Below are 20,789 nucleotides of genomic sequence, written 5' to 3' on the forward strand. Positions count from 1 at the left end.
GTCCGCTTTTCCCTCCTTTTTTTTTCGGGATTTTTCCTGTTTTTTATATTTATTTTTTACACATATATATTTCGCCGTGAAGAGTGACTCTTTTATTATGCCTTTTTGGGCAACAACCCATTGCAACCAGAGGTTGTCTGACAGCTGTACAAACGCAGACCGACAAACAAGGGTTAAGGGGTCGGGCACAGTGCGAGGGGCAAGAGGTGGTCTCTGCTTTTCAGGACGCGTTTGGTCAGTTGGCTGGTTTCCGTTGCACACGCGGCGTATGCGTAATATGCGCACATGCAAAAAAGCAGGCAAAGGAAAATCAATATAAAAAAAATCGAGTAGAGAAGCGGAAAGGCAAACAAACTGCAAGGTCCATCTTGTGGACCTCCCCTGCTACTTCTTCCCACCCTGGTTTTTCCAAGCCATTGCAGTCAAACTTGTTGACAATCACGTGCAAGGCTTTTCCACTCTTGCACTTTGCTCCTTTTTGGGGTTTTGCATTTTGAGGCCAACATTGAGGCCACGAACTGCGGAATGGGTGCCACCTCATCCCCTGGTTTTCCCACTCACACACACACACACGCACTTCATCTCCATCTCCTTGGCTTTCCTTCCTTCGCCCCATGGCCATTGGGCTCTTAATTTTTTTGGGGGGCTTGTTTGTTCGGCTGGCGTGTAAATTTATGACGCTGGTTAAGTAGTTGCATGATAAAGCGATACCCTCGATGCGGTCAGGGATCTGGCTGTTTTCCCATAGATCTTACGGGGTATGATCAAGAATTAACTTTCTTATTAAAAGGAAATATTTTTTGAAAATGCCTCATTTTATAAGAAAAACTGAGAAATAAAGCTCAATTAACAAACTTAAAAATAACAAAACTTACATATTTTGAAGTACAGACATTGAGCTTTCTTTTCATTTGACATAATCATAGTTATTTTGGAAAATAGTTGGGAAAATATCACCTTCTTTTAAAGGTATAAAATATTCTACAAACATAGCAGACTTCCCAAAAGTAACTTAAGAACAAATGCCGAAACCATTCTGTATACCTTACTCATCATAATTAGCAAAATTTTTGTAAACATTTCAGAAACATTTCCGATCAATCCGATTTCCCCATTTCCTATCCATCTGCAGGTCATTCCACAGTCGGTGCTCCTTGCTCGCAGGATCCTCATTTACTTTTGGCCTGCTGTCCGAACTCGTTTGGTTTATCGGCCGTTCGGGAAGGTGGAGAAAGTGGTTGAGAAAGGGGGGAGAGCGGTAAAGCGGTGGCTGAGGTGTGTTGAGGGCCTTTCTCTGGTTACGCATTCTGGCCTGTTTGCCAATTTTTCAACAGCTTGTTAACATTTTGTCGCCCATCAATGCGAAATGTGCAGGACACACATGCACTCATCGAAAAAAAGGAGTGTAACTTATCTTGACAGGGAAATTAAAGGGGTGGGGAAAATGTGAAAATGGTAAATGGGGAGGCGAAGAAAACGCGTTAATGAAGTGTTGCTTGAGAGCTCATTATGCATTTTGCTCACGTTTTTAATTTTTAATTGCATTGCAGGCCGGCCGAACGCGAGTGTGTCCTGGTTTTCGTCCTTTCATTAAACGGCACCGCACGACGGCAAACGATTAAAATGACCGCCGAGCAGCAAATCGAATTAATTTTTGTAACGTGCAAATGGCCGGACAGCAAAAGTTTCCCGCACAAGGGAAAATCGCCGGAAAAGTGAAGGGTACAGCGGGGTAAGCTGGGCAAAATGAACAGGAAGGTGGCTGAAAGGGGGGGTATGCATTAAATCCTTGCTGCCACACGACACATTTAAGTTGCTGATTAAGCTTATGTACTCCGCACATTATGTACTCAAGCACATAAAGATGTAATGAGACGGGACCATGTTGCACCTGGCCCTTGGCCACAGAAACCAGCAGCAACATCGCATCTGCACGGCAGCGAAAATGTTCTGGCTTCGCTTTTAAATGGCTTTAATTGAAAATAATACACACATTACGGGGCACGGCAGTAATGAAATCACTAGGATCCCTTTAAAAACTTATTAAAACTTTCGAAAGAAATATGTAATCTTTAAGCTATAAGTCAGTCTGTAAGAGAAAACTAATTTTAAATACGCAAACTTAACTTTTTTAGAAGCAAGTATTTGTATTCAAAGTGGGCATCACCGGAATATACCTATATTTTGTCATAGCTTCCAAGATCACAACTTGCTTATAAGCAGATCGCCATTAAAAGACAGAACTCAGCTAGTCATGAGTATAGAGGGATGTCCTTATATGCAATGTAGAGTAGCAAGTATTGTTATTAACCTCAAAGAATATATTTGAAATATTTTAATATATTCTGTAAAAAGTTCCTTAAACCTTTTGCAAGTATTAAAAATATATCAAACTAATGTAGAAAGTTGAAATAAAATGAAGATTTTCAGAATGTCTTTGAAAATATAGCCAAATATTTTTTATAATAAGTTTAATATTATAAAACCAGGAATATTTCGAGTTCTTTTTGCAAGTAACTAGTAATGAATATTAATACAGCCAGCTGCAGCACGAAGACTTAACAAGAAAAGCCAGATCAGCAGCAACTTCGGCCAATGCAACGGCAACATCAATAACACGGCAGCAACATCATGAGGTCGGCTCATATTTTTTAATGAATATTGAGGATTAAAGGAATTTCAGCAGGATTTTCATTGAATTATGCATTTATTTTTTTTTTTTTTTTTTTTTTGTCGATTTTTTGGTCCAATCACAACCTCAGCAATGCCCAAACCATCGGCTCTTCCTGGCTGCGGTTGTTGATGCTGGGGAGCGAGCGACCGACCAGGAACATATATCCCATATATTTCTTTGTCGCACGCGATGATTTATTAAGTCATTAGCACTTGTGCGGCTGTTGTTGCTGTTGCTGATGTTGTTGCTGTTGCTGATGTTGTTGCTGTTGCTGATGTTGCTGCTGCCACGCCCCCACATGCAGGATGCAGGATTCAGGATGCAGGATGCGGATAAGCCCGCACAAACAGACGCACGCACACACAAGAGAACATACACACACACACACACACACCATACACTGGGCAGGACAGGACGGGCCAGCCAACCAACCAACCAACCAACCAGCCACCCCCTCATCATCATACAACTTGTAATTCTTATTAATTGTGTGCGCTGTTGCCGCTCATATATAAATATACACATGCCCGCACATACTTATGTATTTTTCAGGAGCCCTCCTGCAATGGCGGCCAGGACATTAATGCATTCGATCCAGGACATAGCATTAACTCTTTCAGTTTGCGCATTTTTAAATAGAACATCACAGATTGCAGGTCGCCCTGAATGTTTAATGCCGCCGATATCGACGGTGGATGTTTTGGATATAGCTACCTATATTATCCACGAACACAAGGGATAAAGTTGTTTTCTAAAATCATGGCATCTTGGCTAATCAAACTAAAAGAAAATCCTTCATCTGAGGAGAAAAACGAAACGAACTTTATAACGCGATTTCAGAACTATTAGACAAACATATTCTGTTCTGTGAATGATTTATAAGCTAGCTATATCACAGCAATATCATCTTTATGTTTGTAAATATTATTTAAAGGTTTCCCATTCACTGAAACACTTTGCCGAGACACCGTGGCGTATACGCAACACCTCGCAGCACTTCATAAAATGCCAACGGAAGTAAATCAAATAAGAAAAGCCGAGTTCTCATCGAAGTGGTCCTTTATTCGATGCGATGCAACACGACCGCAGATCGAACGACTTTAAGCCAATTTGCGTGAGATGCCGAAGAATTGGCCAGAATGGCTGAATGGCAGAATGGCAGAGCGGGAGAGCGGGAGAACGGCAGTCTTCGATGGATTCTTCGCTCTCGAAGGACCAAGGATGGGCCGTCGGGGGATGTCAGAAATGCGTGTGAAAAATAAACGAGATTTTCGCGACGCGCTTTTGATATTTTTGCCTGACAGAAGCCAAATGAGAAAATGCGATTTTCCGCATTGCCCCGGCCAATGACATGGACATGGACATGGACGTGGCCGTGGACATGGCGGTGTGGAAAGGGGTTTTGGGGCTGGGGCCAGGGACAGGGACAGGATGCTGTCCAACAACACGGCCTACCAACTTAATGTGCCGGCGCTTCCTGGCACACAAACACACACACACGCGCACACACACACGCTCACACACAAACAGGCAGGACGATGGGGAAAATGCAGCGAGACAGACAGTCGGAAAATCGGACAGACGCACACAATAATTTTTACAATTTGCAGCAATGCGTTTTTAATTTAAATCGATAAAAGTTGCACTTGCACAAAAACAAAAACAAAAAATAGCCCGGCGTCCAGACGAAGGACAACAACAGCACAATGCACAATATAATTGCAAGCAACCCTCATAAATATATACATATATCTCGCCGATCCTACAGATTCCACACCCTCGCGCTGATTTCACCGTTTTTTAAAATGGTCGGCACTTTTTAATTAAGACACAGCACTGGCTATAGTAAAGGTTAATGTTGAAGGGAAGGAAAAGGAAAGGATATTAGAAGGAGTAATATTTTGATATTCATTTTTCTTAATTTATTTCTGGAATTTTTGTAAGAAGATAAGGCTAAGATTATCATTATTAATAAAATTACTAACAAAAATGGCAAATAAAGTTAGAATGAAAGGGAATTTAGCTTCTTGGCACTTTTATAATTCCGTTTAAATTACAGAAATCAAAGTTTTTAGCATTCTATTTCAACCCAACGACCAACCAAATATTTGAATAAAATTGCAATTTATTTCACTTTTCCCTACTGGAACTTATACTTTTATCATAAATTCCCTTAAGCCTGCTTATTAAATATTTCGCCAACAGCAGGCCAATCGGAATGTTCAATTTAGTCGCTTATTTTGTCAAGCTGTCAATAATTCCGGCAAATTAAAATAAATCATTAACTTTGGCAAAAAATTGGCGACTTTCAAATTGGCCAATCGCCGCGGCGACTGGAAAAAACTAAACATTTTCCAATAAATATAAATTAAATTAAACATTATAAAATGAAACGTTCAACTGTCGCATTGCATTAGCAGAGCCAAGCAAAAAAAAACAAAAAAATAGTTAAACAAAATGCAAACAGGAAAATATGAAAGGTGGGGGGTAGAAATAATTCCATTGCCTACATTTGAGCGCCGGCTGTAGGAATTATTGTTGGCATTGTTGTTTGTTTTGTTTGTGATTTGACTGCCAGGCCGCATATATACATTTACATATCTCCGTATATGTATTCTCGCTTCACATATGCATTTATCTGTCCTATCTGTCTGCGTGTGTTTATTTCATTTTATTATTTTTTCTCTTTTGCGGTCAACGAGTTGGTTGACCACTTTCAAATACCGCCCACCTCCAACCCTTTTAGTACCTCAGTGCCTGCCTGCCCAGCGCCTGACCCTTGACTTGACCGCCTGCCATGCCATGCCACGCCCACCAGACCCATATTCCGGGGCAGTCTGAATCCGAATCTCTGTTGATTATGCACAATATTTGTTGTCTGCTATTTTTATATATTTTTCTATCCCCTCAAAAGGGGTTTGTTTTTGGCTGGGATTTGGCTGCATCTTGGTGGATTGTTGCATATTTCTATATAATTTTTAATAATATTTTATTCGTTATTTTAAGTACTTCTTTAAGCTAAGTAAATTATTCCAAACATAAGGTTTTTAGACAACCTTCTTCTTGTTAAAAGCAGTTTCCTATAGCAATCAGGAATGTGTAACCCTGGACAAGTTGCATAATTTACATATATTTTACCACATTTTTTGTACTATTTGTTATATTAGGAATACATGTATTTGTTTCTAAGATAAAACATTTTGTAAATTAAGTCCAACAACGCTTAAGGTAAGGCTAAAGGTAATTAGAAACTTAAAATTTTACTTTTTCAGTGAAATCAATTTAAAACTAAGGTAAGTGACTGCCAAAAAGGCAGTTCCTTAGTCATGTTTCTAAAAACTCTAACAAAATAATAGCCTTTCTCAGCCATTTTCCTAGTGCATCCAAAGTCCTCAACTTGCCGCCCTGCGATTTCAATTTTTGTTTACATTTCTGCCCAGTCTGTGGGTAGTTTTTTTCACCAGATTCCCACTGTTAAGTTGATTTAAAGCGTTTAACACTCGCTGGAGCACGGCTCGTGCTTTTTTTTACCCCAGTTTGCCTTGTTTTTTGTTTTAACTTTATTTTTTGTTAGTTGTTGGCCCGTTTGGTTAACCGTTGAATTATCAATTTCGCGGTAGAACTTGTGGTACATAAGTGCGGTTCGCCAATGAGTTTTCCAAGGTATCATATTATACGCACTCGCGTATGTGGACACAGCCATGGCTGTCTTTGTTCGCACTTCCACAATGACATTTGTCCAGCTCGGAATTAATACGTTAAATTTTAATTAATTACATTAAGTAAAAATTGCTCACTGCCCGTTTTTGACACGTCAAGTGGGTCATTAAATTCTCTTTGCATGGATTTCTCTTCTTTTTTTATGTTTAACAGGAATTGCTTTTACTTTTTGAAGACTATAAAGATATATCCAAAAGGCTGTGCAAGATCGCTTTATTGCAGATGAAATTCCTTTACTTGATTAAGGAATGATTTTAGATTGCATAAAACCATATTGCTGAGACATTAGTCCTAGATTGAATGTGATATCCTAACACCATGACTTTTTAAGAACATTTCTTAAATGGGAAAGCCAACCATATAACCATATAAGTCAGATGTTAAACCTATCAGTATAAGCTTAAGATAGATTAAAATAGATTCCAAATTCTTAACAATTTCCATTCTTTATTAAACTATCTTTTGATCTCTGGGAAATCAGTAAGAACTAACTTAGTGAAATGCCTGACTTGGGCAACTGTTTCTGGTCAAGCTCTTCCGAATTAAAAGACTTTCAAGAAGCTAAGAAACATTTTAATGTTCTAATTTAGAAAAAGTATACTAAGGAGCTTATTGTCTTTTTAGTTTCCATATATCCCTTTGCTTACTAAGCAGTCTGTTTAGGAATCTCTCATTTTGTAAGGATATTTCAGTCATAAACCAACTCACCTTTCCAATCTGTTGGATGCAGCTCGTGCACTTTGTCGACTGATGATGTCCCAAATGTATTTAGCTTGTGCACTTTCTATATATATATATATCTTAGATCTCTTCACTGTTTGCAAACTTTCGATCTTTTATAGCCCGACTGAGGCACACTCAAAAAAACAAATAACTTGCACGAATGCTGGCGCCAACATTGTACCAACGATCTTTGTGTTTGAGAAACTTGGTTTCGGGATCTCTATTTATAGGCCAGATAGCAGCCAGCGGTTATCTCTAAAGACAGTTTTGAAGATCTTTTTGTTGTTTTACGGTTTTATGATGATTACGGATTAAGCTGACCGAAAGTCAGCCACGATTATTGCCACGATTTTGGCCACGTAACGATTAATACGGTTTAACGGATAAACAGAACGTAACGACGTAACGGATCGAATCGAATCGTATGGGATCACAACGGAACGCAACGGAAGCACAGCCGGCGCGTTAGTGGTCAAAATGCAGAGTGACACATTCGGGGGCACCTGACCAGCTCCAGAGCTGCCTTCTCTGCCTCGCTGCCTGGCTGCGATATTGCTGCCGGGATGCAATTCGGTTTTTGGCCCGAACACGGACGATTATTGGGGCCCGAGAGCCTTTGAGCGCACCCGATTTGCAGTTTGCACTTGCCGAGCACACCGAGGGGTCTTACGAATCGCAATCGGAATGGCAATCGAAGGGTCGACGAGTGCGTTGCGACTCGGATGTTGACGCTGCTGTGCTGCTGTTGTGCTGTTGTGCTGCTGCTGAACCGGTTAACGGCACAATTGCAAATGATAACAACGCACACGAATTTTCGAAATTTTCACACAAAAAACTTTTCAAATTTCAAACGAGTGGGCATACATATGAGCGACGACACCGACACGAGGCGAGACGAAACGCCGCCGCCGCCGCCGTTGCCGTTGCCGTTGCCGTTGCCGTTGCCGCTCTCCAAAAAACACACACATGTGTGTGCGGCCTGGCCTTAAATAACTCAAACGGAAATTGAGTTTCGGCTCAAAAGCGGCGACGCCGCCGCAGCAGCAGCAGCAACAGCAGCAGGAGCAGCAACAATTAAAAGCGAAGAAGAGCTCAGCAGAGTCTGTGGAAATGGGCAAGTGGGCAAGTGGGGAACTGGGAAATTAAACCATCCACCCCATTCCTCTTTGGGGGCGCCACAAGTTTAGTAGAAAATGACCCACCCCCATGGGCCAATACCCCGCCGAATGGTCAGTCTCCGTCCGTACTTTTCACTCGTTTGGAAATCAGGTTTTATTTCTACACAAAATACATAAATTTAGCATCATTATCTGAACGGGTTTTCAACCCTTTTGGGGGTCTCTTTTCCTCCCATATACATATATATATATATATATATATATATATGTGTGAGTGTGTGTATGCATGTCCTACGTACACATGAGCGAAATGCTCATTATCATAAACAACAACAAGTTGGTGGGGGTGGTGTTTTTTGAGCAGGAAAATGCAACATTTTACATAATATACACTAGATTTATACATATGCCGTACATATAATATATGGTTAGAGTTCGCTCACAATTATATGTACGGCTCAACTGGGTGGAGGTGGGGGGGGGTTTACCGTCGAGTGCCAGAGCGAGATGGTTAACAGAATGAGCAAAAGGGATAGCCAAACAGCCAGTTGAGTAGTTTTCACTCGTTTCATATACATATATAATGAATTTTAAACTATTTTCCTTTGACGGGGGCAACTATCGTTAGTTTGTTGCTGACTTCGAATCCGATTCTCTCTGCCGTGCCCAAAGTCGTCTTCCTCTTTTTCTTTCTTCTTCTTCTTCTTCTCCGTTTGGCAAACAAAAGTTTTCCAAAGGGGGGGCACGCATTAGTGTCTAACTGTAAATTAGTGTGGGTTTCCCAGCGGGACTGTACTTGCTATAAACTTCCACTTCGAATTGATTGTTTTTTATACACTTTTTTACACACATTACAAATAAGACAAGGCACAGTGGTAACACAGCTGCGATTGAAAATGTTTTTTAAAATTTAACTTATTTTTATAAGTTAAAATAATTCAAAATTTACCACAAATAAATCATGAATAAAGTTAAACGTACAGTAGAGTAATTATTTTTACAAAACATTGAAATCTTTAAGATGTTTCAATGACTTTCGAAATTGTTTTTTACAAATATCTATTAAAAATGCGTTAGTTAACCAATCTAAGGGTTAAAATAGCAAATTAGGGAAAGTTTGTTAATATTACTCTCATAATAAAAGGCTGTTAACCTTATTTGCTAAGCAGCTTTAAGAACTTTTCAACTATTTTGTATCCTAAATTTAAAAATCTACCTTAAAGTGGTTATACCATAGTTTATCATAACCTAACCTATGACACCTGATAATACCTTTCATATAGAACGATAGAAAGTCACCTAAGAACACTCTTTTTCAAGCTTTTCAAGCTTCTTAGCTTATAACCTTTAACCCCCTTTTGATCAACTCTTGACCCACTGTGCAGCTTGTGAGTGCTCGCATGTGCAGTTTTTGTGTCGCTTTCTCCTCGCCAGGACATCATCGGCATTATCCTTACAACGGCCATCTGAGCGACCTTTTGCAACTTGTCTGCATGGGGCGTGGCATGTGGGCGGCAGGCAGTAGGCGGGGCATTTGACGGACATTTCTAATTTGCAAATGTGTGTGCGTGTGTGTGTGTGTGTGTGTGTGTGTGTGTAATGGCAGGCAAACAAAACAAACTCGATGGCGATGGCAACTGTGTTAATGATTAGAAAAACCTTTGGCCCGGGCTACCCCCATTTTGCAAAGAGACCGCCGGCCCCTGCCCCCCCCTGCTCCCACAGTTTTCTCCTTTCTGCACAACGCCCATCCACCCACAACGTATCTACTTCCTGGCAATTAATGTGTGCAACATACGCGTTTTAATTTAACGCAACGCAACGCAACGCAAACGCGACTTTCCCCCAGCCAGTATTCCTTTCACCCCCACACCCGACTTTCATCCTTCAGTTGGAAAACTTTTGTTGCTTTTTTGCCGTAATTTTAAATGGTTTTCCACGCACACACACACATGCATTACCATTCACACACATGCGAGGCGGAGGAAAAGGAGTGAGAGTGAGTGGGAGTGGGGATGGGGCGAAAGGACGTCCCGTTTTGAAAACTAAACCAACCAGTTTGGCAAGTTCCAAAAGGATTCACTTTGGGCCAGAAGTTGGCAAGGAACAGGGGGCGGGAGTCCTTGTGCGTGCGCGAATATGCGTGGCAAGGATTGCACTGGGATGAGAATGGAATGGCGATGGTGATGAGTTGTCCTCCAGCACATGCACTGCAAGGAAAATTGGAAGTGGTTTCCCTTTAAACTTAGCAAAAAATTCAATGGGAAACGTTTTTAGAAGGAATTCAATGAAGAAGATCCTCCGTGGGCGTCACATATATAGAACTTGTGAGGGATCTGCAAGGAACTTGGTGGTGGAACGTGGTTCTCAGTCTTTCCTTTTTAGACGACCATGCAGAACTTAACTTAGTAATCAGCTTGAGTTGATAAGATTAGAAAATATCTTTAAATTAGTATCTAAAAGTCATGGAAACTAAAAGTAAAAACAATATTTCTTAACATCATTTCGAGCAGTGCCTTCGCACACACATCGCGCGGCGTTCAATAGCGGACTCAACCTGCGATGGTTAATGATGGACCCGGAACCAAGTCCGGGTTACGGGCACCGAGCAACGGGTTACGGGCAAGACCGGGTCCGGATTCCCCGTCCTGGGGCCGCTTATGCAAATGGCAATGCAGCGCGCGGATTTGCATGAACATTTTGCTAAACAAAAGTAAACCAATGCACACGCAATCCGAGCGGAGAGGCGGCCATTTTGCATGGAATAAGCCGGAGGATCGGAACGAGTCCCGGACTCGAGGCAGGTGCGATGTTCAGTGGGTGTGGGCGGGCGTCATCTCAACCCCGTTGCCAAGTGCGTAATAGCGTAGCGGTCAGTGCTAGCCTGATTAGACAACAAGGCAGCAGCATCACTTTTTTTCTCAATAATAAAGAAGCATTAATAAAGAAAAGATAAAGCTAAGATTGTGATAGATAATCATGTTAATTAGTTTAAGATTTCTGGATTCTTGATGTATATTTTCAGAGTACAATATTGAGGGATAAAGTTGATAAGAATTGGTATTATTTTAGCATTCAAAGTGATATTTTCCATACTTATTTTGATATTAATTTTGTAATTTTTGCTTCATTTCTTAATACTATTTGCCAAACTAATTTCCTTTTTAGTTCAAAATTAAACACAAATGAAAGGAAACAAGAAACATGATCAGAATTAACTTTTCCATCAATTGAATATTTGCGGAAGGAAGTCCCTAAATGGGAAGCAAATATCTACTGATTCTGCTCTTCATCTGCTTACCGCAGGACTCTAATCCTAGACACATTTGCATCTCTTAACACCCCTCGGCCTCTGGCGCTCTTTCGGACCCCCATCCAGTTTTATTCCCTTCGTGGACCTCCCACGCGCTTCACTTTTGCGGCTTGTTTACATTTTGTGTGCCACGTGCCACGACAGAAAGCAATAAAAACAAAAGGAAAAGAATCACAGCCTGCCTCCAGTGCCACACTGCTTAACCCCTCAACGCCACAACGTCGCCGCCCCCTCCCTCCTTAACCCCTGAAACTCCAGCACACTGGGGAAACGAGCCTTACCCAATTGCAATTTCAGTGCGAAAAACGAAAGGGAAAAAATTGTGCACTCAATTCGCACTGCCAGCAGGGTTGTCAACTTGGATGAGAATGGCAAGGAAAATAACGAACTTTTCTTGTTAAACTTATCTTATCTTATCAAAAAATATTTAAAAATACTTACTTAAAACATTGTTACCAATAAAGACTTGTAAAATATTTCAAAGTTGTAACAGATAATAAGTAAGGAAAAATTAAGTCTTTAAGTTAATTAAGTTAAAATCTTTTTCATAGTGAAAAATGCGTTAAAAATCAGCTTGCAATTCTGAGGGTGGAATGAAAAATTTCAAAAATTTATATTTAACTAAATTTATTTAACAAATTTATAGAATAATCATATTTATAAATACTTCTTTTTAATTTTTAATGATTTTTATAATCCGAATTTACTCTTAAAGAAACGCTTCTTATTACTTAGTTGGGATGCTTCGATCTGTTTATTTCTTTACATTAATATTCTTTTTCTTTTTGTTTTCCTTATTTTCTTTTATATTTCAAGTCAGCATAAGTTTTATGTTAAGACAATAAGACCATGAGACTATCATATATATAGAAACTAAAAATAAAACAATCTAAAAAAGAAATCTAACTTAAAATATCCTTTTTTAGAAATTTTTATTTAAATTTATTACTATATAAAAACATATATTAATCTCTCCAACTATTAAATAGTAAAAAAATAAATCAATTTTGCAAAGAGTTTATTAATTTAATATCTAAAAAATGTTCAAAAGCTTTTCAGTACCTGGCAACTCTGCCATAGATGATAGAGTCGAGCCAAAAGCCAACTGAGCTCCAAGTTTAGTTCACTCGGTCGCAGTTTTCACTCGAAAGCGGAGGCCAATACCACACCACCGCCCCCCAGTTTTCCCTTTTTGCGCCAACAACACGACCCATACCCCAGCCCCCTCGGTTTTTCGTCACCCCCTTCCGCATTTTCCATGAGCACTCCTCCATGAATTGCATTGGCAGCAGCAGGCGGAGCCGTCGCTTTTCTAGTTTATTTCTGTGCTCGGATTTTCCACTTGTTTTTTTGCTGTTGTTTTCCCTTTTGCGATTTTTCCTCGTTTTTCCCCGGCATGTTTGTGTTTTTTGTTGTGAGACGAGAAAAATGCGCAGCCATCGGATCCGCTGATTGGAAGAGGACCGACGACTCGACTCTACTCGACTCGACTCGATGCTTTAATAGTTTCTAGGGTTGCACTCGCTCACTCCTCTCTGTGCTTTGTTTTTCCTCCTTCTTGTTCTTCTTCTTTTTTTTTTGTTAAAGGAAAAATCGCCCAACTCCTCGACTGCACTCGACCCCCCCCTCATCATGCTGCACTTTGCGGCCGTGCGCCACTGGCTGGTTGCATGGCAGATTGTGGGTGACAATTTCGTTTTATTTTGCCACCTTTTGTCCGGGCAAAACTCAGGTTTTTCGGGTCACTTGAAAGGGTGGTATGGATTATGATATTTAAGAATATTTAGCTAATAGTATATAGTAGTTAATAGTTAATAATAGTTAATAATAATTCTTTAGTTCGAAGGCTGAACAAAGCTACAGAAAAAGTTTCCCAATCACATGACTTGGTATCCAAGCCAAAAATATATGAAAATTCTTTAGGAAATTAAAAATTATTCAGAGAAAACTCTTAAGAACTGGAAACCATTTTACTTAGTTCTTTATTTAAATGTTAATTCTGCAATAATTAATACTTAACCCTTTAAAGAACCAAAAACGAGCTAGTTTGACATATTAACTTATTAACTATTAATATTTTAAGCTAAGTTACCTACGAAAGTGCATTACTAGGTCGCCGCTAGGATATTCCCGATTTTCCTCCGCCATTTTGGTCTATGCCGAATGCTGCTCCACTAACCTTCTCCCCGGAAAATTGCCATTCATCCAATGCATTCGCTTTTTCTAGTTTTTTGCTTCCTTTTTGGATAGGGAACATGCGCACAATTTTTTAGCCCCTTTAAACAAAATTGCAAAGTGCAAAGGGACAACACCCCTCAGTCCCCCAGTCCCCCAGCCCCCCTTTGCCGCATTTAATTTTCCACCCATTTTCCGACCGTTTTTCCTGGCGAAAAATGCTAAACGAATGCCAGACAAGGTGACGCTGAGGGGGAAAAGAAAATAAATGCAATGCAATGAACATTTTCTCCCTGTTCTCTCTGTGTGCGGGTGTATGTGTGTGTGAGTCTGCTTGGGAAAAATAGAAAAACGAAAGTTTTCGTGATTCCCATTTGCTGTTGGCTGCTGTTCTAAGTGGCGCCCCCTGGCGGGTGGTTCGGGTTTCGGGTTGGCGGTGCGGCAGTGGTTCGGTTTCCAGCATGGCTGTGGTTGGCTGTCTCGTGCCTCCCGAGAACCCCCAACCCCCCTCTCATATGGCCCCCCCAAGACATCTCCGAGAGACATGCCGAATAAAAAAAAGAAGGCAGCCAACAAAAACACAGATTATATATGCATATATATATATATATATATATATATAGATGGATTGTACATATTTGAAAGGGGAGATATAGAAAAAGGGGCCTTAGGTGTCGACTGCGGTGGGCGTGGCAGTGGCAGAGTGCCGGGGTACGCCATCACTATTAGTACGGCATTAATTAGTTATGGCAGACGATTTTGAGGTTGCCGCGCTGCTGAAAGCTTTTTACTGTCGGTGGGAAAAATAAAGGAAAGAAGAAAGAAGAAGGAAAATCTGGGCAAAAGAAAAGCACTGGGCGGGCCGGGTACATGTGTGCCCGCCAAAGTAAACAAAGGAAATGGAAAACCAAAAAGAAAATCTATGCGCAGCGAAAGTTTTTAGCATGCAAATTCCAATGAAAAAGACGGCAAGCAGTCGCTTTATTGATCAGCTCATTAAAACTTAACTTTTAAGCTAAAAACTATAATAAATATATTTTATTTAATTTTAAAAATTCAGAGATTTAAGTGATTGAAGTTTTTTAAAGTTTTGTGTAGTTAAGAGAAAGCCTTCTTTAGATTTACTCTTCTTTTTTTTAGAAGACTTCTTAAAGAAGTCTTAGAAAAATCTTAAATAATTTTTATTACAGTCTCAAATTCTGGAGAAAACCTTTTTAAAATATCTTTAAAATTTATGAACTTTATATTAAAATGAAGATTGAAAATAGTTACCGAGGGTAATCCTTTCCATATCCTTTCGATTTTCGCCCCAACTCAACTTGCAAGTCATGGAAAATCTGCTTCGACTGCTTTCTAATTTTTCTGTTTTTGGAAATATTTTAATTAAATATTTATCTACCCCCCCGTTTCGCTGTCCTTCTCACACTTGAGTGACTTTCAATTAGTTGCGCCACAACTAAGCAGGCTAGCACCACCCCACCCCCCACCCCCTCTTAACCCCTTAATTTCTGCACTTTATTTGCTCGTTTATTTATTTAAAAAGCAATAAATTCATGGCAAGTTTTATGCGCAAATATCTGAAAATTAAATGAGCATTTCCGGAGGGTTGGTCGAAAGATCCCCTGTTTTTTCTCCCCTTTCTGGGGGAAGGGGTTAAGACCCCGGTGGTCAGTGGTAAAGGAGTTCTCAAAAATGAAGGTCCTTCGTCCTCTTGGTGGAGGGGGAGGGAGAGGGGGGAGGTTGAAAACTGGGGCGGGACTTTCCACTGACCGTCCTCCGTTCATTATCAACACCAAAAACTAAACAAAATTATTCGCCTTTGCCGGAAGTTGGCAATAAATTAGTTGGGTTCCCTGCCCACCCAGCCCATCGCCCACATATGTACGCACACTCACTTACACACGATTTTCCACACACACATACACACACACACACACTTTCCCCATGAAAATCGCTCTACAACTTGTCCAGACAAGCCGCCATAAAGCATTCATAAATCCCAAAGTAAACTAGAGTGAACCACCCAAAAAACACACACACACATATGCAAAGCGTACAGCGGAGGTTAAGGAAATAGGAACGCATCTCTCTAAAGGCAATTAAAGAAGTTACTTTTATTTTGTTAACTTTTTTTTTAACTTTTTATGTATAAATAAAATAACTTTTTAAATAAATTTGTAAGCAATTTCTAAGCTCTGACGAAACTCACAGAAATTGCGCCACCCTCATCTTCTATTCTAAGAAAAATATTCGAAAATGTTCTTCATTAAAACTTATTTCAGTACTGCCTTATAATCTCACCTTACAGTGCCATCTAGTTATACTAATCTCACCGCAGGTGTACGTGCTGTACTGTGGAAAAGAGGCAGACTCTTGTGTAACATGCGGTGGCCTTTATCCATTCATCCGTTCATTCATTTAACCTCCTCCGGTTGACCATACGCCCCGCTGTCCCCCTTGCTCTGTCTCACTTTTTGTGTGTGAACCACCGCCCACCACTTCCACCCAGAGAACACCCCCCATGACCCCCCACCACTGGGGCCACATAGTTTCACTTTTGTTTTCGTTTCAACTCTTTGGGGGCTGCTTTCCATGTGTCTGGACTTCAGGTCCACAATCAGATTCTTCCCTTTGTTTTTGCAGGGGTTGGGGGTGACAGGGTGGTGGATGGGGAAGGCGAAGGTCCTTGGTCCTGCGTCCTTTGTCCACTTCGTTAGTTGTATTAGAGAGTTTGCGTATTTGCGGGTCATTTCGGAGATCCCTCGATTGGGGGTTAAAATAAAAGAGAAGCCGTCCCCGGAATGCGGAAGCCAGGAGGACAGTGACTTAATGAGTTCGAGGATAAAAGGCTACTAAAAACTGCTTAATCGCAGCCAATTGCCAGTCAACGAAGAAGTCTGATGAGGAAGCACTCTGAATACCAGAATTATATCTGATATAACCAGCATTTTCCTTACTCACTCACTTATCATGTCTATGAAAAATGTTTCTCTTTCAGGAAATATCTTTAGTTATTTTTTCAAATTGCATCAAAGTTAAATCTATCGAAATAATATCGATTTTTAATGTTTACTTAACATTGTCGATCAGTTTGACATGAGTGCCTCCACCTTTTTCTTAAGCTGATCTCACCACCGCTGCCCAGAAGTATGCACTGCATGTAAGTCTGTTAACCTCACATCATGTTAATAAGAAATGTTACCTTGGTGTGATTTTGGATAGAGGGCTCACCTTTTAGAGGCCAGAACAATGGTGAACCAGTCAGTGCTTTTAAAGGCAGCAAGTACAGGTCTACAGCGTAGCGCCTAATTCGAACCTAAACAAAATACGTGTAGCGCAAAGGAAGATTATCAGATCGATTGTAATACCCCATGGTACTTGAGAACCAGAGACATAGAAAGAGATCTACAAATCGCAATGATATTCGATGTTTGTCAAAAGCATGCTGAAAGCTACTTCAGACGCCTTGGCAATCATCGTAACTCCCTGGCGAAGAGGCTAATTTGGAGGCCAAGAAGGAGAAGACTCAAAAGATACCACCCACATGATCTCCCAGTAAGATTTTTTTAACACCTTCGAAGTCTGCTGTAATTTAAACTGTAACTAAATAGAAATATTGTATTGTATTGTATTGTATTGTAACCTTTATACCAACACTTTGTTATCCCCTATACTTAAAACCTGCTCAAGCTGCCACATAGGTAGCAGTATACCTGTTAATTCTGAATAAATATCAACTGTTTTATAAAAAAAATATATAAGAAATGTTTCTTTTTAAACAAATATCAAAAAAATGTATTTAGAAATATCACTTGTTATTTATTTTTTAAATTACAACAATAATTATAGAATTATTTTAAATTTTTACTTAACATCGCCGATCTGTATATTTGACACGATTAAGTGGCTCCCCCTTTTTCTCAAGGCGATCTTACCAGCTCTTACCGTCGCTGCCCAGAAGTATGCACTGCTCTTTGAAGCCGCATCCCAACTTTAAAGTATTCCAAGCAATTCGTTCTGATTGGAACGATCTTAGATGTTCACTTTGGCTAATCAGAATGGATTTTCATATATTTTTGGTTTTTCCTTTAAAATGAATGTTAAGAATGTGCTCTGCTTATATTCGTGTCCAGCTTAGCATTAGTTACAAGTTTTGCCTTAAAATTTTGTTTGGTAGAAATTTAAATATAAAGTCACCTTAGAAAACAAACTCAAGTCAAACTGAAAGGTATAGTCATCCCTTTCTACAGGAATATTTTATTTAAACTTTTCATTTCAATAAGAAGCAAAAATTATATTTAAAAATGGAGTAAGTGAGAACAATATAGGCATTCGTGGTTAAGGAACAGATCGGAGTTACAAGTGATTAAATGTGGACTTTTGTCACAGGTCGCAAGGTGTTCGCTTTTCCAATGATGTCCCGGAGACAAGTGTTGACGATTCTTCGGACACTTACCTTACTCTCCATTTCCCTGTGGCCGATGTTTGCAAGGTCATGTCTGAAATCGGAGGACCAGTCCTGTTGAGCAAGTTGGTGGCCCACTTCGAGGTAAGGATTCACTCCGAAGTGGCTCTTTTTTCTAAAATTCATAAATGTATGTTAACGCAGGGTAAGATGGCAGTTGGAGTTAGGCACAAGGCGTCGAAGTTTGTATGCCAGTCGCTCGTAGAGGGCCTTAATCAAAAGAAAATAGGAAAGCGAAATGGAAAGTTCGTGCTTCCAGAGTTATTCAAAGAGGAAGAGAGCGCGGAGGACATACTGTACATAGCTGAAGAACAACCAGCACCAACTTCAGGACAAGGGAAGAGCGAGCTCTCAAAGATGTTTTCGAAAATGTATGAGGTTGATCGCACTTACAAAAAGGGTCAAGAACGGATTAAGATGTACGAGTTCCTTAAGGAGGAAATTAAGTCTGTCGAAGAACTGATGGCCGCATCTCCAGAAGCTCATAGGAAATTTTCCATGGCACTGGATTGGATGATTCGCATGAAAGCAAGTGAGAAAGAAGAAGCTTTAGAGCTCGCTAGAAAGTTTATGACTCTAATGGAAGATTAGTCGCCGTAAAGGAAGATGACGGCCGACTTGTTAATCAGTTTGGGATTTGGCCACTTGAAAAGTTCCGTTACAACCTAGTTGAGTGATCTGACCCGATTCGATATCCACTCCTAGAAGATTGAAACGTCAGGCTGGGGGCAATGACGAAGTAAACAAACGCTGGAATGAAGTTTATTAATATAAGAATTTGAAGGGAACATCTCACCTGATCAGTGGACAGATCAACTCGGTTGTTGGGCGTAATGAGGAATACACGAACCTTCTTTATGGGATGGGAATACTTCCTATTCCTTCTCCACTTTATATTCATTTTATTCAAAATTCTTCATATTATATTATATTAATTAATAAATTGTGCCACATTCCCAATCGTAATTTATGTCTCGCAGCGTGCATACGGGCAGACGGACATGTCAATCGACTCGGCTACTGATCCTGACCAGTAATATATACATCATAACCATTTGTTATTCTTAATCATTACAAAATTTAACTAATTTATATCTGCTGGACGACAACTAAATCAATTTCAAATCACATAAAATTTCACATAAGAGCCGCAGACTCTCGAGCCCGGGACTTGATAATCTTCTTCCCGTCTTTTGCCATCTTCAAAGACTGCAGAGTCGGCTTGGCTTTATACATCTGGGAAAGCAGCTTGGAATCCTTTCCCTGGCGCTTTTCAGCGGAGAGTATTCTCGACCTTGGAGCTCTTTTTTGAATTTCCAGAGTTGCTTCCACAATGACTAAATCCTTCATTTTAACACCACTCGTGGTGTTTTCGGTTGGAGACACAAATTTAAATAAAATATTTCCTGATTCCAGTTTTTCTCTAAAATTGGGGCGTTACTCGTGTAAAATCTAGGAAATTTATGAGGCTTTTGCTTGTTTCAACATGAAGTCTCGCCTAAGCCTGTTTGCTAACTGTTAGCAGCTGGAAAGTACGGACAGACGGGCTTGGATTAATCGACTTCGCTATTGATCCTGATCAAGAATATATATATATACTTCTAGAATACCCTCTAACTCCACGAGTAACGCTTAAAAATATATCCTTCAGATCATAAAAATAGTCCTAAAAACAGTTCACCCCACCGTCAAATTGAGAAAACTAAAAAGTATCTTTATCCTAGCAGCCTAAAATAATATTTCCAAAGGATAAGCCTCGAGTTGGGGCAACAAACACAGACAGAGAGATCAGGAATTAACACCGGCACGTTCGCCCGTCTTCGTGTGTGGGTGCAGGATATCAGCGCCAGTTGTTGGACCTTGAAATGGGGATCATAAAAGCCGGGGACAAAGGCGTAAGCCGAGGCCAAAGATGCGTTAATTGGCCTCCAAACGCGTGCCATTTCCTGGGTTCCCTCCGCCGCCCCCCCACTCCCTCGATCTGCCCAGCCAGCCATACGATCCTTGTTACTTTCTGGCTGATCGCAATTGGGATCATGATCCCATCGCACGCTCGTCCAGCCGGAACTGTAAACAATAAATACCGCGCCGAGGGCGAACCTCCACTAATCCGGCAGACTCCTTCTTCTTGCTCGTTAATTGATTTATTATACGAATAGGCCTGGGCAGGCCATTGGCAACATCCTTCGAGGATCACGATCACGTGTGCCTTTGGCCTGTGCTCCTTTGAATGGCTTTATTGGTGTTATTAAATTTCATCCGCGATGCCCCTTGCGGGGGTTGTTTGCCCAACATTCCAGTCAGTTGTTACAAAACTATCCTTCTTCTTTGGCTGCCAACTCGCCGGTTCCTGGAACTTCCACAGAACAATAAAAAGAATTGGGTCCCTAAGCAGGATATGCCCAACACATCCCGGCGATTATTTACCAAGTATATATAGAGTGTGTGCAGTGTGGCAAATAAATAGCAAGCTGCAGTGCATGTCCTGGAAAACAACAATTCGAGTTTAGAAACTAAAATTTATCGGCCCTTTATTGGAATCTTCCACGTCCCATAAATTTATGGAAAAAATACGAACTTAATCATAAGATTCCCTCCATT

The 20,789-nt window shown here is 40.4% G+C and overlaps 1 protein-coding gene across 1 annotated transcript; it reads left to right on the top strand.

Annotated features, from left to right (window-relative positions):
• The first annotated feature begins 17,938 nt into the window (after positions 1-17,938).
• On the top strand, positions 17,939-19,154 carry LOC108109647. Its single transcript, XM_017218224.1, has 3 exons — positions 17,939-18,032; positions 18,113-18,272; positions 18,333-19,154. The coding sequence occupies exons 1-3, from the start codon at positions 18,028-18,030 to the stop codon at positions 18,777-18,779; spliced, it is 612 nt and encodes a 203-aa protein (XP_017073713.1). The 5' UTR covers positions 17,939-18,027; the 3' UTR covers positions 18,780-19,154.
• The last annotated feature ends 1,635 nt before the right edge of the window (positions 19,155-20,789 follow it).

This window comes from Drosophila eugracilis, unplaced genomic scaffold (assembly GCF_018153835.1).
Source record: "Drosophila eugracilis isolate 14026-0451.02 unplaced genomic scaffold, ASM1815383v1 contig_649, whole genome shotgun sequence".
NCBI lineage: Eukaryota > Metazoa > Arthropoda > Insecta > Diptera > Drosophilidae > Drosophila > Drosophila eugracilis.